This window comes from Aphelocoma coerulescens, chromosome 14 (assembly GCF_041296385.1).
Source record: "Aphelocoma coerulescens isolate FSJ_1873_10779 chromosome 14, UR_Acoe_1.0, whole genome shotgun sequence".
Lineage (NCBI taxonomy): Eukaryota > Metazoa > Chordata > Aves > Passeriformes > Corvidae > Aphelocoma > Aphelocoma coerulescens.
The window spans coordinates 8,443,441-8,460,310 of record NC_091028.1 but is presented as its reverse complement, the minus strand read 5'-3'; the positions used below and the strand labels follow the sequence as shown (position 1 = coordinate 8,460,310).

General features: G+C 52.8%; 1 protein-coding gene across 3 annotated transcripts; it reads right to left on the bottom strand.

Moving 5' to 3' along the window:
- Positions 1 to 2,121: 2,121 nt before the first annotated feature.
- Positions 2,122 to 16,573, bottom strand: SCNN1B (sodium channel epithelial 1 subunit beta). Of its 3 annotated transcripts, XM_069029935.1 has the most exons (16): positions 16,500 to 16,573; positions 14,078 to 14,284; positions 13,270 to 13,365; positions 11,661 to 11,979; positions 10,185 to 10,566; positions 9,307 to 9,500; positions 8,379 to 8,482; positions 7,773 to 7,936; positions 7,224 to 7,331; positions 5,380 to 5,497; positions 4,782 to 4,857; positions 4,539 to 4,596; positions 4,019 to 4,080; positions 3,562 to 3,637; positions 2,876 to 3,237; positions 2,122 to 2,462 (listed from the first exon to the last, which is right to left on the bottom strand). In XM_069029935.1, the coding sequence occupies exons 4-16, from the start codon at positions 11,969 to 11,971 to the stop codon at positions 2,315 to 2,317; spliced, it is 2,163 nt and encodes a 720-aa protein (XP_068886036.1). In that variant the 5' UTR covers positions 11,972 to 11,979; positions 13,270 to 13,365; positions 14,078 to 14,284; positions 16,500 to 16,573; the 3' UTR covers positions 2,122 to 2,314. The 3 variants fall into 3 exon arrangements, with proteins under 3 accessions (XP_068886036.1, XP_068886035.1, XP_068886037.1); XM_069029934.1 differs by lacking the exon at positions 13,270 to 13,365; XM_069029936.1 differs by lacking the exons at positions 2,122 to 2,462; positions 13,270 to 13,365 and having other exon boundaries at positions 2,711 to 3,237.
- Positions 16,574 to 16,870: the final 297 nt, after the last annotated feature.

Here is a 16,870-nt window from a genome sequence, read left to right as displayed (position 1 = left end):
CTAGGGGAATTTATTTCAGACTAACTTTTAATAAATATCTTTGTCTAGGAGAAGCTTGTTCCATTTTTCCATTTTTAGAAATAAGGAAAGATGTCTGACAGCCAAATTTTCCAAAAACTCTCTGGATGACCCTGAGGAGTGCTGGAAATGTTCTGCCAGGTGCTATAGAGTTCATGTTTTGTGGCAGCTTTTTCAGAAAATTTAATCTACCGTATGCGAGATGATGGGGTAGCCCCCACAGAGGGGGTGGCCTTTAGGCAATGGCCAATGTTCAGGGCTGTCATAAATAGTCAAGAAGGGTCCCTTCAGTTGGCAGTTGAGGCTTGATCAAGCTCAACCCTGAGAATAAAACCAGCTCTGTAGGTTGTTCCTGGTGCAATTTCACTATTCTGCTGAAAGCCATGAAGTTTGTAAGGCATTTAAGGAAAGTGGTGCTTTCTTGTAGAATTTATTACCATTTGTTATATAGATTTTTGTGAAACAACTGGTCTAGCCTTAGTGTGCTCTCCTGAGAGACAGTGGGGTGGAATGCAGGGAGGTCCCTAAGTTGGAAGGCCAGCTAAGTCTCCAGCACCTGCACTGCTGCTGCAGCAGGAAACCTCTTTGCTCAGCTGGGCTTGGGTCTGCTGTGGCTCTGGCTGGGGAGACCCTGGCTGGGACAGAGCTGGAGCCAAGCACCTGAGACACTTCCCACTTTTCCATAAGCCAGCTCTGACTGGAATGGTGAGCTGTCCCTGTCCTGCAGAGAACACTGTGTTCCCTTCACTCTTGGTGTAAGGAGGGTGAATCTCACCAGCCGTGCCTCTCCCACCCTTCCTCTGCCCCAACACTGCTGGGGAGGGTTTTGGGGCTGTTCCTTGTTTGCTGCTGTTGGCCTGGGCAGGCACCCAGCTGGGGTTGAAGGCATGAGGACAGGGAGAGCAGCCTGGGACCTGCTGCCCATCCCAGGGAGGTGTTGTCTGTTGGTGAGAATGTGAGGGGAGATGCCCAGGTTCTTGCTCTCAGCATTCCTCATCATTTAAGCAATGTGCTCTGTGTGTTCTGGTTTTTCACTGTTGAATCCTTTGGAGGCCTTTGTCAAGGATGACACTGCATACACTGAGCATTGATTCAGGAGGGGAGGGTGTCAGGTCCTTGTTTCCCACTCAGCTGTAACATGGGATCAAGTGCCATCACTTTACAAGAGCTCTCCTGTGGAAAAGGAGGCTGTGCTTGTGGGTTTGTGGTGCTCAGAGAGGAAAATGTCCCTTTAGGGAGACAGCAAGTGAGGAGACAGGATAAGTCTAGGACAGCTTGTAAGAGCTGGTTTCCTCTGTCTCTACAAGTGTCTTTGCTGCCTGTTGTGTGCCTTGTTGCCACTCAGGTGGGTTTAGGTGCTCGCTGAGCTCAGGCTGTACCTGGGTGAGGTGGTTCTGTACAGAGCAGTGTGTTTGGGGACTGTACATCCTTCTCCCTTCAAACAAGGACCAGCTGAGGGAGAAAGGGCTGGGGCAGAGTGTGAACGTGTTAAGGAGGTGCTCCCTGAATCTTGATTCAGTGAATTTTGAACACAGAATTCCCTTGTGCGGGGCAGAATCAGCCATGCTAGTGGCACCTCAGCTGTCAGATTGTCCCCCAGTTCTTCTGTCCTGCTGCTGGTGGTCATCAGCAACTGGATCCACAATTTCCACCACTGCTGAGGGGCTAGAGGGACCCTGGGTACGCTCTGCCCAACAGCTCTGCACCAGAGCACCCTGTGCTCGGGCAGCTTCCCATGCAGAAGGATCCTGGACTCCCCTCTCCGCAGCCGCCCCGCGCTGGGCGCCGTGCCCAGAACATCACGTTCCCGGGTATGTGATTTAACCACACAACTGTGCTTCCTCTTGAACTTTTGCAAAAGTACTTCACTATGGCCAGTCCTGGTGGGTTGTGATGGGCTCCTGGGAAAGCTTCTGGGGACCAGAGCTGGCTGGGGCCAGGTGCATGCACTGCCCCACTCAGCTCAGCCCCACACGGATCCCCAAAGGCCCTGGCTGCCCTCACGTCAGCGTGAGCACAGCGTGTTCTCCTCCTTGCAAGCCACTGCCATCAACCTCTTGCTAGCACTGGACTGCCCCCACTGCCAGCAGGGAAGATAAAGGCAACTTTTAAATCAATTTTTTTATTATTGCAAGAATGATAGTTAAACAGGCTGGTGCTTCCTCCCACCCCCGAGTCTCTGTGGAGTCTTAGCCTTGGCACACACCAACACCACCACCACCTGCACCATGAGTGGTACAAACCCTGGGCAGCAGCACGACAGGGCACACAGGGGCTCCAGCAGTGAAGGGAGAGTTCAGTTTTTGCTGTTTCCATTGTAGTTTGGGGATGGAAATTCTGCAGCCTCAGAGGTCAGAAGTAGCTTTGGTCCCATCGCAAGGCTCTGATCCATGGTATGGCACAGCTGCAGCACACGCTGTGCCCCATCTCTGCAGCCAAGAGTGCTGGAGAAGAGGATAGAATGAGAGAGTCTTTAAGGTCCCTTCCAACACAAACTCTTCTAGGGTTCTGTGGTCTACCAGGCCATGACCTTGCATCCACTGTCAGGATATCCTGTCCTCTCCCTGCCACCACCTCGCTCTGCTCACTGGGAATTGCTTCCCACCCAGCTGGTAACGAAACATGGTGACATGATTTTACAGCAATACTGATATACACAAGCTCTACACACTAAAGCCAAAGCCTGACTCTGTGAGGTTTATTGCAGGGTTTATTAGGCAGAGCTCCCTCCCAGCAATCAGTCATAGGAGAGGACAGCTTGGGCTTTTAATTCCCTACTAATTTTGACAGATGGTTGCCCAGCAAGTGCACACAGCACAGCGGTGGCCGGTGGGAGCTGACAGGGCACTCTGCTCACTCGGTCTCTGCGTCGCTGTCGGGACCGAGGACGTCGAGGGGCTGCATGCGCAGAGAGTCGTAGTTGGGTGGGGGGGTGCCGGGCTCGGGGGGCAGCGCCTCGTCCCTGGGCAGAGCCCCCGTGGCCTCGTGCTGGAAGCCCAGGTTGGTGTGAGCCTCCACCAGCTCTGACACCGTTGGGGGAGCATCTGGGTACTGCGCCTGCGCCCGCCTCTGCTTCAGGCCTTTGCACCAGCCGATCACGTTGATGATGGTGATCCACAGTGAGTCGATGATGATCTCCCCAAACTCAATGAGGCACAGCACTGAGCCCCCCATCCAGAACCCAAACTGGCCTCCCAGGCTCGACAGCAGCCAAACGATCTGCAGGAGGAGAGCGGAGTGAGCTGAGGAAGTGGAGCCCCTCAGATGTGCCCCACCCTGATCCATCATCCCCTGTGCCAGTGCTGACGTGGGTGATGCCCCTGCACCTGGGACCTGCCCACTGGGTCCCCTCCTGTGCCAGTGCTGGCCTGCAGGGCTGGGACATGGAGCGGGGGGAAGGAACTGAGGGCTGTGAGCCAGTAGGCAGAGGTGGCTTCATTACAGCAAATGTTCGAAACAGCAGAGATGTTTCAGACTGTCCCCCCCTCCCAGCTGCCTGGCTCCTGTGCCTGCCCTGCCAGATGGGCTGGGATGGGCACTCACCGTAGTGGCAGCTGACTCCGAGATGGTGCGGTAGTTGTACTCCTGGAAGTAAATGTTCAGCTTGATGATCCCATTCCTGTAAAGAACAAAACCCACCTCAGTGAGGAGCTGGGCTGTCGATGTCCTGCACCTTTGCTCCAGCCTGACCGTGGGATGGAGAGACACCAAGATGTGAGTATGAAGTGACAAACATAATGAAGTGGGAACTGTCCTTAATGCTGATTTTACTTAACTGCATGTTTGAGTTTGCCTGACCCAGTTTGCAGCTCTGGAGAACAGAAGACATGCATGAAGTGCCTGTTGGATCTGCCTTCTGTATGTCCCAGGCGAAGCCGCTGCAAACCTCGTCCTCCCTGCACATTCGCGCACGCGTGCGCTGGCCTGGTGCCAAGGCTCGTGTCAGGCTGATGTTAACAGGCTCAGCAGAGAAGATAAAGTGGTTGTTCCTTTCACTCACCTGTCCAGAGTCACATTTGTTGACATATCCCTTTCATAAGACAGAATATGGAAAATCCAGTCCTAGGAAAACAAAATCTGTTCAGAAAGAGTAGAGGCATCCTGTGCTCCCAAAGAGCACGAGCCTGCGGGTGCCGTGCCCCATCCCAGGCAGCCCTGGACCCGTGTGCAGGTGGAGGGGGATGCTGTGGACCTGAGCAGGGCAGCTCTGCCTCAGCAGGGCCAGTGGGTGCTCCTTCCCTGTCCTGTGGGAAGCCCCCCTGCCCTTTTGGGGTGTGGAAGGTGGACTCAGCCTCGGGCTGACAGTGACACTCAGACAGAACCCCAGGAGGGAGGAGCCACTGTGGAGGGGTCCCTCCTCCTGCCTCATGCCATGGTGCTGCTGCTGGTTTTTGTGTGGAAAACATGGACTTTAGCAAAGGTGCTTTGACCTGGACACCAGCTCTGACAATAGTGAGTGTCTGTGTGCCTGGGAACAGGGAACCATCAATGTCTGTTACACACCAAGGAATCAGGGTTACCTCAGAGGCTTCTGATGGCCAGTCTGCCATGGAGATGGTCATTTTGTACTGCGTGTCACTGCAGGGAAGAGGGAGAGCATTAGTATGGAGATTTCCCTTCCTCTGAAGTCTCTGGAACTTCAGTTCTCATACAGCAAACCAGCCCTGCATGGTTTGCTGCCCTTTTAGGTCAGGATGGCTGGGAGCCAAAATGCAGGATTCCTCTACACCTCCACAGCAACCAGATCAGGCTCAGGTACTCACTTGCATGTTTCTTTACAGGAGTCAATGCAGATCTGTCGCTGTTTTATGCTGGATCGCAGTGAGGAATAGCAATATGCTGTTTGGTGAAAACAAAATTGAAGTATCTGTTTAGATAAGGACCCACTTACTGGGTTATATCAGTTTCATTTATCAAAATAAATATTAGTTATGACCCTCCTGCACAGATCTGCTCTCTTCCCTTTCAACTTCCCCTTCCTTTTGAAACTTGGGCAAAACACTCAGACAATTTAATAATAAATTAAAAATAAACAGTAACTTTCTGAAGACAGTTTTTATAGAGCCAGCTTGCCCAGGGTGGTATTTTTGGCACAGCCCTGGCCTCTGCCAGCACAGAGCTGTCCCACCCCAGGGGAGCACCGGACCCTCCACTGCCCCTGCCAGGGGACCCAAAAATTTGGGTGATACCCTGTGTTCTCTCTCTTTGGTGCCCAAGGGTTCACCCAGCCCACAGCCAAGACCAAGGTGTGGCCCCTTCTCCCCAGCAGTGGCCTGGGTGGCCACGTCCTGTAGGGAGCAGCTGCGCACGAGCTGCAGGGACAGGGCAGATCCTGCGCCAGAGGCCGCCGAGAGCTCTTACCCCAGCCCGGGTTATCCTCGTTATTGCAGTAGCTCACCCCTTCAGGTAAAGGGAACATATAGTGCCCACATCCACAGATCTCGACCATGTGGTTTTGGAAACAGGAGCGCAGGCAGGCCTGGAGAGGGAAGAGGGATGCTCAGACTCGGGCTGAGGCCTCGGGCAGCTCCGCACTGCTGGCATGGCAGTGGCTCCCAGGAATTCCCTCCCTTTTGCACTGAACAGAAGATTTTGGGGCTGCAGATGCAGAGAGATGAAGGTGCAGGGGAAGTGGGGGCTGCCAGAGCCTGTCCCTGCCCAGAACCTCTTCCAGCCTTGCTGGGCATTGGAGTTTTTAAGGCCACTCACAGGAGCTGCCCATGGGTGAGACCTCGTGGGAAATGGAGGGAGCTCAGCGCCCACTGCCATTCCCACAAGAAACTGCTCATTTCTCAATTATTTTAGGGCTTCACAGAAGTAATATCAAGCTTCCAAAAGGGAACACAAATGTTCTGTTCCACCACAGACATGGCTGTGCTCTCCAGGCTTTACACAACACTGACAAAGGGCTGGTTTTACACTTTAAGGCCAGGAATTTCCAAATCCTTCAACATAAAGAGCAGACATATGGATGATCTTCTCTGTGCAGCTGCTGCTCTTCCTGGGAGGATTGTGGCTGCAGCTCCAGCTGCAACACTGCCATTAGCTTGGTGAGGTGTGAAGTTCATCATCTGAGATTGGAGTGGGATTCTGCATGAGGCAGCACAAAGCAATAGCAAAGTCTATGAGAAGATAATTAGATTTAACAGTTGTGGGTAGAACAAGCAGAGAATTTCTCTGTGATAGGAAAGGTCCACAGAGTGCACAGAGCAGCCAGGGAGTGACAGAAGAGCCTGGTTTTGCTGAGAGGGCTCTGAAGTGGCTTTATGTGGACACAGAACTCCGTCAGCGTTTGCACTTCTAGGGAATAATGCAATCCTCCCGAGTGTTTGCTTAAACCTAATACAAACATCTTCAAAAGTTGGGTAAAGCGGTCCAGTTGTTATTATATTATATAAAGGTAGAAATATAAAACCGCTGCCAGCCCAAAGCCCTCCCGATCTCTGGGTGCATCTGTGAATCACCCCAAATGGTTTGGGTGTTTCCCTTATTACCAGATCGCACCCTCAAGAGCTGCTTCTCTCTCTAGTACAGCCTGTTACAAATTAACCTGTGCTTAGTGTTTGCACTCTAATTTTCTACAGATTCAAGGTTTACAAACACTCAACTTTCTCATCCCATTTTCAGAGTGATGAAGAAGTAAAGGGCTGTTTTGCTTCCTGTACAAACCAGCTGCATTTTCAGGGTGAAAAGTTACTCAATCCCCCCCAAAGAGAAAAAAGTTAAAGATCGTAGGAGTGTTAAGAGGGAGAATCTCTCCTTTGTATTCCTCTCCTGTCAGGGGTAAATATCACTTGTGTACACAAAACATGAGTGCCTGAGAAGTGTCACTTAGACATTGTCTCAGCAGAAGTTTCCCAGCACTTCAGTGACAGATTCTACAGAACCATGTGTGGCTTAGATCAGATACTAGGAAATATTCGTCACGGAAAGGGTTGTAAAGCATTTGAACAGGGCAGCGGTGGAGTCACCAGCCCTGGAAGTGTTAAAAAACCATGTGGATGTGGCACTTGAGGACATGGTTTATCAGTGAGCACGGTGGTGGTGCTGTGTTGATACTTGGATTTGATGATCTTGAAGGTCTTTTCCAACAATAAAGATTTTATGATTTTATGATTCCCTAGTACCCTGCATGATGGCCAAAGATTTAACTGCTTTGATGATTTTTCCTGAAGAGTTTTGTTTGATTTAAAAGGGTGTTTTACCTGTATGGAGTAGGAGGTGTTATATTGGCTGTAGAGGTTTTTGACAGGGACATCGGAGCCGTTCATGGTGCAGTCGCTGTAGGGATAACCCATCCGCTCCAGCTCATCCTGGAAAGAAACCCAAACACCAAACTGCGGTTATCACTTCTCCACAGGTCCCTGTGCCAGTTTTCCAGAGGCTCTGTCATTCCTGTGCTCCCCACTAGCTTTGCCAAAAATGAAAGTCAGTGATGACAGAGCTGAAGAGGCTGCAGCCCCTTCCCTGGGTGGATCCATGCAGGTGAGGGTGTTCAGGGGTTGGCAAAACAGCTTCTGAAATGCTGGAGAAAGAGGCAACCATGGCCTGAGCCAAAAATTCTGGCCTCAATAAAGCACTTTGCCAGGACAGTTACATAAAATCCTCCATAAACTGCTCCAGTCCCCGGCAGGTGTGTACCTTGTCTCCTTTGGTTTGAGCCAGTTCAGCCAAGACTTAAAGCAAACTTGGTTTTGGTCCCATCAGATAACATTATTCTCAGAGAATCTGCTCCCGAGGAATGCCACACATACCACCAGCACTCCAATGGAGGTTTCTGTCCCAGCCATGGCGTAGATGCCCTGATCCTTGAGGAAGGGGAAGCTCTTCTGTTGATGCAGCATGAGCCTGGCCCCAGCAGCAGAGGACAGGTAGGGAATGTAGTCCTGCTGGCTGATGTCCAGAATCAGCTTCAGCCCTGGGACACCAGACAAAACACTCAAACAGGAACAGTATTGGAAAGTAAGGCTTTGGGAGAAAAGGGAGTCTGTTTTCTTCTCCCTGTTCCTTGGGAAGAGCCACAGTCTGGCTGCCATGGCAGCCTGACCTATGCAGGAACACTTCTGGTGGTGAATGCCCAGAATGGCAATAACTGGGAATAGTCAGGTGCTGCCTCAGGTATTTCAAATATCCAGAGGACGCCCTCCTGCTACGTGTAACATCTGTAGTCACTTTTTTCCTGTGTGGCACATTTTCCTTTTGGGGGTCATCCCCTTCTGCAAAGCCTCTGTTCCATGGTGCAGTGCTCCAGTGACAGAGGAATCATAAAACTGTCCTGAGTCACAGAAATGGGCACCACGAGGCAGACCCCTCACATCTGCCCCTCCAGCCCCCTCCTCCACCCAAGAGCGATCCCTTACCAAACTCAGCCCCAGGGTTGGAAGAATTCAAAGCCTCTTCATCCATGCCCCAGTTAAAGATGTAGCAGTTACCATGGTCTGGGTGGTAGATTTGGGTGAAATTCCTGGAAGAATCATACACATAAAACTGTGACTCTCCGGAGGACTAAAGGGGTGTGACATAAAGCAGATGGTGGGCCCAGCTCAGCAGCTGTGCTGGGGCTCACCTCCCATTGCTTCATTTGCTGAACACCTGTACAGGGACTACAGCTGATACCACTTCAATCCATCTGTTTTTGAAAAAAAAGTCAAGGCAAGGTACAGGTGTCTGCTGGGACATGGCCCTGGGGACAGCGCTCAGTCGGGATGGAGAGGAACACTCGTCACACAGGTGAGAGGAACAATTGCTCAGCCTGAGCTATGGTTACAGGCTTGGGCTGGCATTACAGCTTGTGCTTTGACAGCAGTTCTCTGTCACCCTTGTTGCAGAAGGGACATTGCAGAAGGACAGGGCTCCCCACACCCTGGGGTGCTGCTGTGTGCTCCCCTTTTTCAACACTGGAGATAGGAACTTGGGATTCATAGGAAACAAAGTTGTCTAAAATGCATTTCTCAGAGCCTTGTGCAAAAAGGGAGGGGAGCTGTAACTGGGGGTCTTGCTGCTGACTCAGCACGTGGTTATCCTGGGTGCTGCTACTCTTGATATGTCATGAGCAAAACAGCCCATCCAAAACCCAACTCAGCCAGCACTGTTCCAAAAGAATGCATTTCAGTCAGGATCACATCCAGAAAACCTCTGGGAAGTGTTGTTAGAGCTGAGAATCAGCAGCAATCTCATTATTAGCTGATACATACCTTAAAAAGAGAAAAGAACCTGCCCTGCCATGCCATTAGCATGCTGTTCCTTCCTGCTGGGACGGAAAGGAGCAGGGAGCTCATGTGCACCTACTTGTAGTTGCAGGGTTCAGCCCCGTAGAGACACGCCAGGATCATGTCCTCTGCCTGGTAGCCCATCCTGATCCTCTCCTGCAGCGGGACCTTGGAGAGGATGGAGGTGGACTGCAGGATGTACCACTCGGTCACTGCCTGCGCTGCGCTGGTGAAGTTCCTGTACGTGCAGTTGTCAGAGCCCTGATGGCTGCACTGGGGACACAAAGCAGGCAGGTCTGAGCCCCCAGGAGGATGGCAGGGGCTGTGGCGTGACCCCCCTCCCCACATGCACGTCTGGATGCCAGCCCTGCCTGCAGCTCCCAGAAGCAGAGAGGTTCAGCCTGGCAGAGCCACAAGCCGGCTGTCACATTGAGCTGGCTGTCACACTGCATTACAGGGTCCTTCCCCAGGGACATTTCCCAGCTGGGCAGGTTATACATCAGCCTCAGGGTGACCTCCACAAGCTAACAGAAAATGACACTTTTGGGCCAATTCTTTAAGGCTGGAGTTGCCCCAACTTTCGAGGTCTGCTCATGCAGGGTCCTTGGAGCCTCCATGGGAGCAGGTATGAGGGGCTGCAAGAACACCACGTGCCTCTGCACTGTGGACTGCAGCAGGAAAGGGATGGGGGCAGCCACAGCCTCTCCCTGGCATTTTGGGAGCCTGACCCAAGGTAGGGGTGAACGTGTCTGGGAGCCTGCATGGAACACCCCTGCCCTGGCTCTGCCCTGGGCTCAGCCTGCAGCAGGGGCTGGGTCTGGGCACAGCCAGACCAGAGCCCCAAGGCAGAGTGGCCATGGGCAGCTGGTGGGGAAGAGACACAGATCTCCCTGCTGCATCCTTGCCAAGGCACTCATCCCTCATCCCTGCCCACTGCCACTGTGGGACCCCTCTCACCAGCTTCACTGCCAGCTTGTACTTTTTCTCTTCCGAAGTCGTGTTGGCTGGGGTGGGTGGAGCAGTAGTTTCGTTGCCTGTGGTTTTGTTGCCCACAGAGCCCTGGTAGCCCCAAGCAGTGTCATTGCTCACACTGGTTTCCTTGCCCATGGCAGTTTCATTGCCCCCAGCAGTCTGGTTGGTCTCAAAGATGTCCAGGATGATGGGATTGTCTTTGTCATGCTCATCAATGAGGACCAGGGGGATCTGGTTCCAGAGCTCCAAGTCGAGTGGGGGGGATATGTTCTCACTGCCGTTCCCTGGCGTGGGCTGCAGGATCCTCTCCAGCGCCGCCTCAATGAGCCTGTCCAGCTCTTTCAGCAGGTGCTTCACCTCTGAGTACCTGCGGGACAGGGAGCTGTGACCAGGCAGTGTCATGGTGCTGGGGATACCTGGCAGCTCACCTGCCACTGGCTTGGACCTTCCTGGGAACCTCAGACTGCTGCCTAGGATTTTCTGGAGGACAACAGGAGTTTATATGCAGAGCACGGCCAGCTCAGACACTGGCGTCCCAGCAGGCTGCAGCTGGGCAGAAGGGCAGTGGGAGGATAAACAGCGAGTGCTGCAGGGGTGAACGTGCCAGCATGGGGCCACATTGGTTCTAGTTCAGTAATTCACTACAGTTTACACAAAACATCTCTAGCAAGTGGAGGAAAAACTACCCCTGAGCAATTGTGTTGGCTGAGAGTGTCTTGCCTTGGGCTACACTATCGCACAGATACGAATTTAAAGCAACTATAAATTTAAAGCAACTCTAATGAAAATCAGTGACTCCTTTGAAATCACACTTCAGCTCTATCTCTGTGGTTCCTGGCAGACAGGACTGTGGAACCAGATCTTAGTGACTGGAGTGTGAGCACTGAGAAGAATGTTCACAGCAAGGAAGGGTAAGGAAAAGAATTGTGGGGAAAGATGGAAAGACTGATTCTGGCTGAGAAAGGTGAGCTGAATTTGGCTTTTTTATGAGCTGAGAAAAGTTTGCAGGAAGGCAAAAACCTTCATTAGATTGACTGATATGGGCAGAAATTGTGTTAGGAAGAAACTCTTCCCTGTGAGGGTGGGCAGGCCCTGGCACAGGGTGCCCAGAGAAGCTGTGGCTAGCCCATCCCTGGAAGTGTCCAAGGCCAGGCTGGACAGGGCTTGGAGCAGCCTGGGATACCGAAAGGTGTCCCTGACCATGGCAGGGGGTGAAATGAGATGAACTGGAAGGTCCCTTCCCAACCCAAACTGTTCTGGGATTCCACAAAGCCCAGGAGAACTTGCAGGCAGATGAACCCTCCTCTGGCCCTGAGCCATTCATCTTCATATTGTTCTTTATTTAGTTTTTAGTACTACTTGGTGAGTCCACTGATGCTCCTAACATGATGTCTGAGACAGGAATGGGCAATGTTTCTGAGGGGTTAGAGCACAGATGGGGAAACTGGGAGAAGAACTTACTTGAAAGGGTTGGCATTGCAGACAGTGACTGCAGGGAACTTCATGGTCTTAAAGCCAATGGAGAGAGACGAGGTGACATTGTAGGAGAGGTAGGTGTTGATGAGGATTCCCCACTGCCAGAACACCAGGGATGCAAAGAGCAATGTTAGGAAGAACCAGATTAATTTCTTCTTCGGCCCCTCCTTGATGATGCGCTTGGGGCCGTGGGTGTTGGTGTTGTCGCAGTACCAGACCAGCAGCTCCTTGTAGGTGTAACCAGGGCCCTTCTGCAGGCGATGCAGCGCCCGGACCAGGTACTTCTTCAGGTTCATGCTGCTGCCTGTGAGCAGGAGAAAAGACATCAAACCAGCTCTGAGGAGGAGCAGGGGCTGTGCCATGCCAGCTGCACCTGTACTGTCAGCACAGCAGGAGTGGGACAGCCACTGCGATGGCATGGCTGTGGTTTACAACCCAGGAAAAACTCAGCACAGACATTCTGCAGGGTCATGCCATGGCAGCAACATGTCACCCAGCCTCCTGGGAGGACACAGGAGAGGTCTGGGATTGGCAGTTGCAAAGGCAGTGAGTGCTTTGGTCACATTTTGGGTTTTTTTCTGGCCCCACCAGAGCTGAGTGACCGGGACCTGCAGGACGCGGCTGTGCCTGGTGACTCCCGAGCACGGCCACGGGCCCTGCAGAGTGGCAATGCCTGAGCAGGTGCTGCTCAGGGACTGGGAATGCTGTGTGCACACTGGTACAGCTGGAATGCCGTCCCAGCCTCAGCCAACACTAGATGGACCAAGCAGCACATGCAGGAGCTGGCTTGGGTAGAGCTCAGGCTCACAGCGCTCAGGGTTCAACCTCACATGGAGCCTAAGACAATCTTTCTTAAAAGTAAAAAGTATTAGAGCACATCCAGCTTTCAGAGGGACAGGAGAAAGGGAGCTGGAAGCAGTAGCACCTTTCCCAGGACCAGGAATGCTGTCCAGGGATTTGCTGCCCGCTGGAGGAAGAACAACAGATTGTTTTTTTCCACCAAATTCCTTTGTCTGTCAGATATTATCAGTACAGCCCCCCCACTCCCCTGCTCTGCTGAGGGATGCTGCATACTTGGCATTCATTTTGTGAGTAAATAGAACATTTTGTGCTGCTATTTTAAGGTTAGAATCTGTGTTACTAAATCTTAACATCCCGAGGCAGGATTTCGAAAAGAACCTGAAGCAGCCACTCAGAACATTTTTCAGATTTAAGCTGCAGGAGAGCAGAGTTAAAGATTAATGCTGGGAATAGGCCCCATCCTGGGAGGAAGAGTGCCGGAATAATGCAGCAATAACCCACTAAGGAGCAGCACTCAGCAGGGCAGGAATGAGAGTGACACAGCATTATTTGGAGGGGAGCAAAGAAGGCAGTAAAGGTGTGCACGGCCCTGGGGAATAGAAGCAGGTGGGTTCTTCACACTTTTCTTATACAAAAATAAAAAGGTGATACTGATTCCTTGATCTTCTGGCCAGATCTGCAAGTTCTCCTGAGTAGCACACAGAGAGTTTGATAACAGTATAAACCCAACAGATTTCGGAGTCTCGCTCCATGACGCAAAAAGAGATGATGGTTTTCACTTCATGACTATTACCTGTGATGTTAGTCGTAGGTGATCCTCTCTGGGAGAGGACTTTGGAAAGAACAAACCCCAGCTGCTTCCTCTAAGATCCGAGGGCAGGCTCTACTCCTATAGAAAAAGATTTTGTTCTCCAAGGAAGTCGTGTCCTGGGACTTGGAGCCCCTGCACTCCCAATATCATCATCTCATCCTTCATGACCTTGTGCCACAGAGGTTCCTCCTGCCACTGCCTGGGGGTGGTTCACTCATGGAAGGAGCTGACATTGCACCAGACCCTGGCTGGGTTTTGGGCAGAGATACAAGGAGAATGGGAGGAATGACCTCAGCCTCTGCTGAACTGCCCACGGCTGTGGGAGGACATGAGGGCAGTCCTGCCCCAGCCCCACATTGGGTGCTCAGCCCCTTCCCAAGGGCTCAGCCTTGGCTTAACAGAACTGAATCCTCAGAGCTCATTTAAATCTGGGGAGCCCAGTGAGGCAGATGAGGAAGTATTTTCTGCCTTTTAAGAAATCCAATAAAAGATTTAGATTAGACTGAAATTTCAACCCCCTGCCCAGTGCAGGGCAGGATCCTGCCTGGCTGGTGCTGGCTGGCTGCGTACCCTCGGCTGCCCCTGCTGTCACCGACCCCTGGCTCCTGCCACAGGGACATCCCACTTGTGTGCAGGTCTCTGTGGGTCACTCATCAACCTGCCAGTGCTGGGAGAAATTATTGCTTTTCATATGGGATAAAAGAAATGGCATGAGGCAAAAGCTGCATTTGACTATACCTGGATGACTTTTTTGCAATGTATATTCTCATTTTAACAGTTTTCTTCTTACCTTTATTTCCAGAATGTTTCCAAACAGGTTTCTTCCTTGCTGGCAGCTGGAAGCTGCCCTGGGTGAGCTGTCCAGGCCCTTGTTATAGGGGCTCTTCCCTGGCAGAGCACTCAGTGCTTGGGGGCCAGAGCTGCTCAGGGCAGGGTTGGTGCCAGGTTTGGTGCCAGCCTGGAGTGGGTCCTGCTCTGCCCCATCAGCGGGCTGCACCTGAGCAGAGAAGTGATAAGTGAGGGATGTAAACACCCACTCTCCATCAGTGCACAGACCACTGTGCCCCCTTCCCAAAGCCCCTCCAGAGTGAGGAAGCAGAGCAGTGATGGAGCAGGAGCTGAGCAGGGCTGGGGGCACTGGAGGTGCCACCCCCTTGATAGACATGCAGCCCTGAATCCTTTGTAGGTGGCTCCAGGAGCCAGCACTGCTTTACATCTGTGCCCTGCTCTGGGCTGCTCTGGTCACATCTGGACCCTCTGAACTGACTGTGTGGAGCTGACCCCAGGGACACGAGACCCTGTGGTGCACAGGGTGCCATGGCCCCTCCCCTGGCAGCACGTGCATCCCTGTGATGACCAAAGCTATCCTAAGAGAAACCTGCTCCTGGTTCCAGTGGGGTTTCTCTGTGCTGTGGACATGTCCTCCCTGTCCCCAGCAGCTGAGTCCAGCCCTGCCTCATCCCAGCATCACCCTGGGTGAAACTCCTCCACCTCGCAGTGACATCAGACTCCCACATTACGAAATGACTGTGTTGACTCTGTTGAATCTCCTCTGGGATTTTCGTAGGGCAACTGCCACTTGAAGGAAATAAAGTCATGAGCAAAACTTGGCCCACTCCTGGAAGATCCAGGGTGGGACATGGGCTGCAAAACCACCCTGACACTACCAGCCCGGTGACACTGGGATTGCTCAGCACTTTCTCTACTGGGACACATCAGTCACTCCTCTTTGATGACCAGCTGCTCATCTGCCATCTCCCTGGAACCCTGAGGGAAAGGCCTCATTTTCCTAGACGAGACATCTATACTCTATAGTGGTATTTTTGCAAATTAGAGGAATTTCTTTTATTACCTCACAAGTTTACAGGTTGGCAGTTTGAAAAGTGGAGCAGCAACATGTCAGTGAGCAATGAAAGCCTGTCTCAAGGTGGGGTCAGAGCTCCCAGATGATGCTCTGTGTTGCTGCTGGTGTGCAGGGAGAGTGGCCAGGGCACACAGTGCCAGCTCCAACGCCCACGGCTCCAATCCACACAGGCGCCTCCAGGTCTCCAACCCCAGCAGGCAGGGGTGCAGCACTCCAGGAGTATTTACAGTCTGGGAGCTTAGATAGCGCTTGCCTGACTCTGTGCTCTGTGTCACTCCCCACTTCCCTGCCTAACCCTGAGGTCCCCTCTGCTCTGGAGCCAGGCTGGGAGAGCTGAGGCTGTTCATCCTGGAGAAGAGAAGGCTCCAGAGAGACCTTAGAGCCCCTTCCCGTGCCTAACGCGGCTCCAGGAGAGCTGGAGAGGGACTGGGGACGAGGGATGGAGGGACAGGACACAGGGAATGGCTTCCCATTGCCAGAGGGCAGGGATGGATGGGATACTGGGAAGGAATTTCTCCCTGTGAGGGTGGGGAGGCCCTGGCACAGGGTGCCCACAGAAGCTGTGGTTACCCCTGGATCCCTGACAGTGTCCAAGGCCAGGTTGGACAGGGCTTGGGGCAGCCTGGGATATTGGAAGGTGTCCCTGCCCATGGCAGGGGCAGAATGAGATGAACTTGAAGATCCCTTCCAACTCAAGCCAATCCATGATTCCATGGTTCCTGAGATGTCCCTCTCTTGTAGGACAATCACAAGCCGTGCTCCTCACGTGCCAATAAGGTCACATTACTGAGAGTTAACTGCTACTTGGGCAAGGAATGACGGGAATCCTGGACAGTAAGAGGAGCAAACCCCCAACTCCAGCAATTCCACACCCCTGGGATGCTGCGAGCATACTCTGCCTCATTGGGAGACACCATCTGGGGGAGATGGCACATCTCCAGTACCAAACCAAGCACTGAACTATTCCATAAAGATGCGGTTTGCTCCCATTCTCTTTTATCAGTGAGATTAAAGGAAGCCCCTGTGTAAATACAGGTTAAATCCGAATGACTACCCCTGGCTGCATGCCGGGTACATCCCAAATACCTGCTCAGCATGAAAACCTGCCCCGCTGCTGCAAAACCAGGCAGAGATCGGGTGACTTCAGGTCTGTATCAGTGTAAAAGACACTGTGACCAGCCCCGTCGAGCCGGTCCCTTCGGCCCCGAGACGCCGCCGAGGGATGCCCGAGGGCGCTGAGAGATGCCCGCGGGCATCCCTCGGCAGCGTCTCGGGGCCGAAGGGACCGGCCAGCATCGACCCCGCACACTCTCTCCGGATCCCCCCCGCCCTCCCGGTCCCCCCGTACCTGCCGCCCGTGTGGCTCCGGCAGCGCTCCCCGCTGAGACCGGGACCGGCCCCGCCACCTCCCCTGTCCCGCCCCGTCCCGCCCCGACGGGACGGCTAAACCCGCCCTCCTGCTGGCTGGAGTCGCTCCCAGGTCGGTGCTGGTTCCTTGAAATGTTACTTTGATTTTCTCCTAACACATCCCAAGGAATGGCACCTGATTCTGCTGCTCCTACTCCCGTCACATCAAGAGCATCTGACACAGCATGGGATCAGTAGCACAAACCTCACAGAATCACAGACTTACAGAATTATTTGGTTTGGAAGGAACCTTAGGAACATAGAATCCTGGCATGGCTTGGGTTGGAAAGGACCTTAAAGCTCATCCAGTTC

What these genes read in the sequence shown, in the direction of transcription:
- SCNN1B (XM_069029935.1), bottom strand. Translation starts at nt 11,971, where the DNA reads ATGAACCTGAAGAAGTACCTGGTCCGGGCGCTGCATCGCCTGCAGAAG. An exon ending in CCTCCATTGGAGTGCTGGTG is followed by an intron (nt 7,332 to 7,772) that starts GTATGTGTGGCA and finishes GTTTCTTTCCAG; the next exon opens with GATGAGCTGGAGCGGATGGG. An exon ending in ACAAATGTGACTCTGGACAG is followed by an intron (nt 3,638 to 4,018) that starts GTGAGTGAAAGG and finishes TGTTCTTTACAG; the next exon opens with GAATGGGATCATCAAGCTGA.